Here is a 7,590-nt window from a genome sequence, read left to right on the forward strand (position 1 = left end):
GCGCCACGTAAACATAAAACCATGTCTGCATTTGTGATCGGAGTTTGATCAATCTCGCGTTTGAATCGTCAGTGGCAAATTCTTTAAATATAAAAATGTACTTACAGTCTGTGAGTCAGAACAGCCGGCATTGTAGTCTACTCTCCCAGGATCAGGAAACAGTCCTCCATAAATGCACTTGACACATTGGAATATTTGGGTTGAACTGTTCTGGAACAGTGTTGTAAATACAACTTAACCACTGATTCCTAGTCGTGTCCTCTTTTGGAAGGCCAAACAAAGTAGTTTCGCTTTCACAACGAAACACAGCGTCATACATGGCGGGCTAGAGTGAGTGGAGGCCGGAGGCCTAGAGTGAGCAGAGGCCGGCTTGAGTGAGCGGTGGTGGCGGCGGGCTTGCGGCAACCATATGTGGCGACCCTGGGCTGGACTCCGCTTCGTCCATGGTGAAAGCCAATCTGTCAATCCACAGCGTGAAGTTGATGTATTTCCTCAGCGACCAGCACAGATCAGCTCCAGGCATGACGAAGCGGACATCGTCCTCTTTTGGAAGGCCAAACAAAGTAGTTTCGCTTTCACAATGAAACACACAGCGCCTTTACGACATGGCGGCGGCAACAACAATACTACAGCGAGAATAAAAGTTACACCTTCTTTCTTTGCGTGAACATTTGGGCAGCGTTATGCAAATCTTCCCACATCGTGACGTAGACATGTGGGGGCATGTTAGAATGAGCCATTTTAGGTAGGCGTGGTTGACTCTTAACTTTTATAAAGAATATCTCTTTGGATCTGAGACTTTAGTCTTTGCAACTTTACAGATCTTCTTTATGCATCAAGAGCTTGTAACTTGTAAAAATTGAAATCGCATCATATCACCCCTTTAATATAACTCCGACTGGATTTGTCTGAAAGAAGAAAGTCATATACACCTAGGATGCCTTGAGGGTGAGTAATTTATGGGCCAATTTGGGTTTTAATTTTTGGGTGAACTAACCCTTTAAGTGGACAGTGGCCAGTAAAACGCCTAATGAATGAGTTCATCATTTGTGTTGTGAAGTATGCGAATAATGACGATAAAAATAACCAGACTTCTTAGCAAATAATCAGAATAATGAAATAGCATGTAAACTGGAGTGAAGAGGTTTGTTCGTGTCATGTGAACATCTTACTGCGATTAACGTGATCATCAGTGGTGTGCAGTGGTGTTCTGAAATGGGGAGGCGAAGTCCCCCTTTTTTTATAAATAAATTCATGTCCCAGTCACATTTTCTTGGTTAAATAAACATTACTTACACTATCAGAAAAAAAATCTATTTTATATTTTTACATTAACAATGTAATCAATATTCTATTTATTAAAGCCAAGTATGAATCTCATCAAGTTTTTTTAATCAAGTGTCATCAAGTGTTTTTAAGCATTTTACATTTATTCCAAAATAATAACTCAAAGCAGTGACGATTTAAACAATATATTTTATTTGTGAACTTTTGTTCAGCTATTCAGTTTAATAGTTAACTTTTAACTATTTTTGAATTTTTCGGATCATCAGTCATCAAAGCTCGGTAAATGTTACATGTCCCACCAGAGACAGTAATATACTGGATCACTGTTACACAGCAATAAAGGATGCGTATCACTCTGTCCCACGGGCAGCTTTGGGGCTCTCTGATCACTGCCTGGTTCATCTTATACCAACCTACAGGCAAAAACTTAAATCTGCTAAACCTCTAGTAAAGACTATAAAGAGATGGACCAACAAAACAGAGTGGGTTTTACAAGCCTGTTTCGACTCCACTGATTGGAGTGTTTTTGAAGCTGCTACCACCGATCTGGACGAACTCACAGAGACTGTAACATCCTATATTAGTTTCTGTGAAGATATATGCATTCCTACCAGGACTTATTTAACATTCAACAATGATAAGCCATGGTTTACAGCAAAACTCAGACATCTTTGTCAGGCCAAAGAGGATGCCTACAGAAATGGGGACCGAGTATTGTACAATCAGGCCAGGAACGCACTGAATAAGGAGATTAGAGTGGCTAAAACGTTGGAAGATCAGTTCACTTCCAATGACTCAGCTTCAGTGTGGAAAGGTCTGAAAGCCATCACCAACTACAAGACACCATCCCCCAGCACTGAGGCAAATCAACAACTTGCTGACTTGCCTGAATGAGTTTTATTGTAGATTTGAAACCCCCCACACCCATTCTGACCATCTCTCTACACAACCGTTAACACCTCCTGTAACCCCCCTCTCCCCCAATCCTGCACTTCAGATCAGTGAAGATGATGTGCTTCAGGTCTTCAGAAAGAACAAGAGAAGAAAGGCACCAGGCCCAGACGGTGTGACACCAACCTGTCTGAAAACCTGCTCTGACCAGCTGGCCCCCATCTTTTCACAGATCTTCAATAGATCTCTGGAGTTGTGTAAAGTCCCTTCCTGCTGCAAACGCTCCACTATCATCCCCGTTCCAAAGAAAACCCAAGATAACAGGACTTAACGACTACAGGCACTAACGTCTGTCGTCATGAAGTTGTTCGAAAAACTGGTTCTGGCTTATCTGAAGGACAACACTGGACCCTTACTGGACTCCTGAAGTTTGCTTACTGAGCAAACAGGTCAGTGGATGATGCAGTCAACATGGGACTGCACTTCATCCTGCAACATGTGGACAAAACAGGGACTTATGTGAGGATCCTGTTTGTGGACTTCAGTTCAGCCTTCAACACCATCATCCCAACACTTCTCCAGACCAAACTGACCCACCTCTCTGTCCCTAGCTCTATCTGTCAGTGGATCACCAGCTTTCTGACAGATAGGCAGCAGCTAGTGAGACTGGGGAAATTAATGTCAAACAGCCGCTCCACCAACACTGGTGCCCCTCAAGGTTGCGTCCTCTTCCCACTGCTCTTCTCCCTGTACACCAACGACTGCACCTCTAAAGACCCCTCTGTCAAGCTCCTGAAGTTCGCAGACGACACTTCAGTCATCGGTCTCATCCAGGACAGCGACGAGTCTGCTTACAGACAAGAGGTTGAGCAGCTGGCTGTCTGGTGCAGTCTTAACAACCTGGAGCTGAAAACGCTCAAAACAGTGGAGATGATAGTGGACTTCAGGAGAAACCCCCCTGCACTCTCCCAACTCACCATCATAGACAGCACTGTGGCTGCAGTGGAGACATTCAAGTTCCTGGGCACCACTATCTCTCAGGACCAGAAGTGGGACACTCTCATCGACTCCATTGTAAAAAAGGAAATTTACATTGTAAATTGTTCCTTCGTCAGCTGAGGAAGTTTAACCTGCCACAGGAGCTGCTGAAACAGTTCTACTCAGCCGTCATTGAGTCTGTCCTGTGCACTTCAATAACTGTCTGGTTTGGTTCAGCTACAAGATCAGACATCAGAAGACTACAGAGAACAGAGAACTGCTGAAAGGATTATTGGTGCTCCCCTGCCCACCCTTCAAGAACTATATACATCCAGAGTGAGGAAAAGGGCTCAGAAAATCTCTCTGGATCCCTCACATCCAAGTTATCCCCTTTTTTAACTTTTGTCATCTGGCCGGCGCTACAGAGCCCCAAATACCAGGACAGCCAGGCACAAGAACATTTTCTTCCCCCAGGCAATCTACCTTATGAAGTTCCCCACATTATGCAATAAAAATCTGCAATAATCTTATATTTATTTGTTACCACCTCCATCCTAGTACATCCCTGCATCTCATTCTATTATATTCCCTTCTATCATCTATAGCACAACTGTACATACAATTTATTTATATTTACATATGTGTATTTCCCTTTCATGGGAACTTCGAACTGCATCCTCTAGGGGTCGCTATGGGGAACGCCTCGTCGTGACCCTGTGTCTGAAGCATACATTGAAAAAACACCAACTCGTTGGCCGGCGACAGCCATGACGTCACTACCGGTGCGACTATAGTATAAATAGGTGCCGGGAGCACACATCATTCTCTTCTTCGTCTTCATAGACTGTTTTGTTTGAAGCATGCATTTCTGTGGTAAGAGTGATCTATTCATCTCATTATGGCGAGCACTAGCAAAGCATTTAAGGATGTGTGCATCAGTGTTGACGTTGTTTGACATCTGATGACACACACGATCTATGCATTATTTGGCAATCGGCGTGCACGGCGAGCGTTTTTTCCAAGGGAAAAGCTCCGCTCTCGTTTGTCTCTTTTTTCGAGGAAAGGACCCAGGACCCGCCGCTGCTGAGGCACGGAAGGGAATGAGCTCGTGGGGATCGCAGGTGGATCTGGCCGATGAGTTTGATGGGGGGTTTCCTTTTCACGATCGTCGGCTGTGCACGAGAGTGAGCCGCTGGAGGATGATGTTATTTCATTAACATTGTCTGATTCAGGGGCCAGTGCTCTGCTGGGATCAGCCCAGCAAAAGCAGGAAATGTATGAGGAGGGCAAAGGAAAAAATTGGGACACATATAAACCATATATTGTCTCAATCATGTGTTTATTGTCAACATGAGCAGATCTAAATCAACTGGCAGAAACATAAATCTGCGCCTATGGATACAAATATATAATTTTCTATTCAATTCAAGTTTATTTGTATAGTGCTTTTCACGATACTAATCATTGCAAAGCAACTTTGCAGCAAATTATATGAGTTTGTGGATATGCTCGGCCCTGGCAGCTTTTAGTACCTGTTATTCCACGCAATTCTAAAAACTTCCAGGTTAGTTTTTCTCCATTTGCGCTCAAGACTACGAGTTTCTTTCTTGAGAGAATGGGTATTACTGTTGTACCATGGCACAGTACGTTTTTCTCTAACCTTTTTCAATTTGATGGGGGATAGTGCCCATGTTGCTAGTCATTTCGTCTAGTTCATGTGCATTTATGGGTACAGAGAGCAGTTGAGATAAATCAGGCAGGTTATTTGTGAATCTGTCTTTGGTGGCTGGAACAATAGTTCTGCCCGGACGATAATGCGGAGCCATATAGTTAATATCAGTAATACGCAGCATGCACGATAAAAGGAAATGGTCAGTAACAAAATCACTTTGAGCTACGATATCTATATCAGTAAGATCAATTCCATGCGATATAATTCAATCTAGCGTATGATTTAAACGATGAGTGGGTCCGGTGATGTTTTGCTTGACTCCAAAAGAGTTTATTAGGTCGGTAAACGCAATTCCTAATCCATCAATTGTATTATCAACGTGAATATTAAAATCTTCGACAATTAGCGCTTTATCAACAGTAACCAATAGGTCTGAGAGGAAATCTGCAAATTCTTTTAGGAAATCTGTATACGGCCCTGGAGGTCTATACACAGTAGCCAGAGCAAGAGATACGATAGATTTATTTTGCATATCTGACAGTGTAACATTAAGCAAAAGTATTTTGAATGAGTTAAACCTGTATCCTGTCTTCTGAGTAACATTGAGAATATCACTATATATTGTTGCTATACGGCCCTGGCGTTCTATACACAGTAGCCAGAGCAAGAGATAAGATAGATTTCTTTTGCATATCTGACAGTGTAACATTAAGCAAAAGTATTTTGAATGAGTTAAACCTGTATCCTGTCTTCTGAGTAACATTGAGAATATCACTATATATTGTTGCAACACCGCTGCCACGACCAGTTTGACGGGGCTCCTGCTTATAACAGTAGCTTGGTGGAGTAGACTCATTTAGACCAATATCATTTTCATTATTCCAATCATTTTCGCTTAAGTACTTTTATAAAATCACACAATGAAAAGTAAACTTCAGAGAAACACATAACTTAAACATTTAGTCAAACTCAATTGCAATAATAATCTGTTTAAATAGGAGCAATTTTTAATTTAAGAATGACAGAACAAATTGACAATTTTTTAGCAAACCAATCTTTTATGGTATAAATATAAACTATAAACCTCATATATTGTTATACTCATATATTGACAAACTTTTTGTTTGTCTTTTGCTCAAGTACTTTCTAAAATCACACTGAACCAAACTAACCTTGCACCCTTGGTGAGCAGAAGAGACTTCTTCTGAAAACATAAAAAAAAAATCATAATTATTCCAAACTTTTGAGCAGTAGTGTACACTAATGAGGGGAGAAATTAACCTTTTCGAAACCTTAAATCAGTTGAACCAAGTGCTTCGCAAAATAAAATTGGAACATTGGAAAACAAATGTGTCATTAAATGTGCACAAATGTATAAAACTGATCTGAGATCAGGTAAAAACCATGGATTAAGCATCATCATCATCATCATTATGTGTCTCCTCAGAGATACTCTCAGGCCAGCGACAGCTTTCTGAAGAGTGATCACCCTGCGGTGGCCCGTGTGAAGCCGCGTGTCCCATCTTCATTCCCGGGAACCTTCCCTCCTCAGTCTCCCGCCTCAGATCCGAGCCCAAACCCGACCCCGCGCCCGCAGGCCAATGGAGAGACCACTGATGCTCCGCACAACGAGTACATCATCCCCATCCCCGATCCCAAATCGGAGGAGGAGACCCAGGACGAGCCGGTGCTGACGGAAATCCCCTCGAGGTAACGCTGACTTCCTGTGTGCTCAAAAATAAATCAGACTACCGCAGAGGATGAAGGAAAGATGAGACATCACCTCTTCCTCTTCTTTACACAGGGGGATCACTTCTCTTTTTATTCAAAAACCGCATGATTAATCTGTTCATCTGTTCAAATGGGAGTAATTTTACCATGAGAATGAGAGCATGTACTTAAACTGTGATTGATTGATTGATTGATTTTACTTTTATTTATTTGGTCAATCAACATATGCATTCATGGTATAAATTTGTTTGTTATGTGTGTTCAGTGTTTTTTATAATTAATATTTATACATTTTGATAATTTAATATGATAAAATATAAAAGATAAATATAAAAAATATAACATTAATGTGATGAATTATCAATATCAGTGTGTGTGTGTGTGTGTGTGTGTGTGTGTATGTATATATATATATATATATATATATATATAGCCTTTGTTTTATTATATAAAACATAAAAGATAAAATATATATTTTGACATGTATTCATTTGATCAAGTGGCATAGGCATATATATTTTGTTTTTTTAAATTAATTTATTAAGATGTATGTTCCATATTTTTATAATAAATATTTATGTAATATGATACAATGCAAAAGTATATAATATAAATAATATTAATGTGATTAATTTTGATATTTATGTATTTAATACAATGTGTTATATAATATAATATATTGTATGTATATATATATATATATATATATATTATATTTAGATATAATATAAATATTGTATTTGTAACAAATAATTTATCACATTAACTATGAATATGTTCCTCAGTTTTCAATACTATTTATACTGTTTTATCATCTTATATATTTTATAGTACATTTAGTTCATTAGAAGATTAATTAATTAACTTTTAAGATCTTCTAGATGGATGTAAAAATGACTTACAGTAGAAATCCTCTTTTAAAGAATGTGCTCTTTGTTAACGGCTCCTCCTGGAGATTCAGACTTTATAACAGTGTGTGTGTGTGTGTGTGTGTGTGTGTGTGTGTGTGTGTGTGTGTTAGTGTTATGAAA

The 7,590-nt window shown here is 39.9% G+C and overlaps 1 protein-coding gene across 1 annotated transcript in view; it reads left to right on the forward strand.

Moving 5' to 3' along the window:
- Positions 1 to 7,590, forward strand: part of LOC107568132 (platelet-derived growth factor receptor beta-like) — a 41,772-nt gene that overhangs the window by 32,797 nt on the left and 1,385 nt on the right. Inside the window, 1 exon segment of the mRNA XM_016253988.1 lies at positions 6,276 to 6,538. Within this exon segment, the coding sequence (XP_016109474.1) occupies positions 6,276 to 6,538 (263 nt within the window).

Source organism: Sinocyclocheilus grahami, unplaced genomic scaffold (genome assembly GCF_001515645.1).
Source record: "Sinocyclocheilus grahami isolate Dianchi unplaced genomic scaffold, SAMN03320097.WGS_v1.1 scaffold1217.1, whole genome shotgun sequence".
NCBI lineage: Eukaryota > Metazoa > Chordata > Actinopteri > Cypriniformes > Cyprinidae > Sinocyclocheilus > Sinocyclocheilus grahami.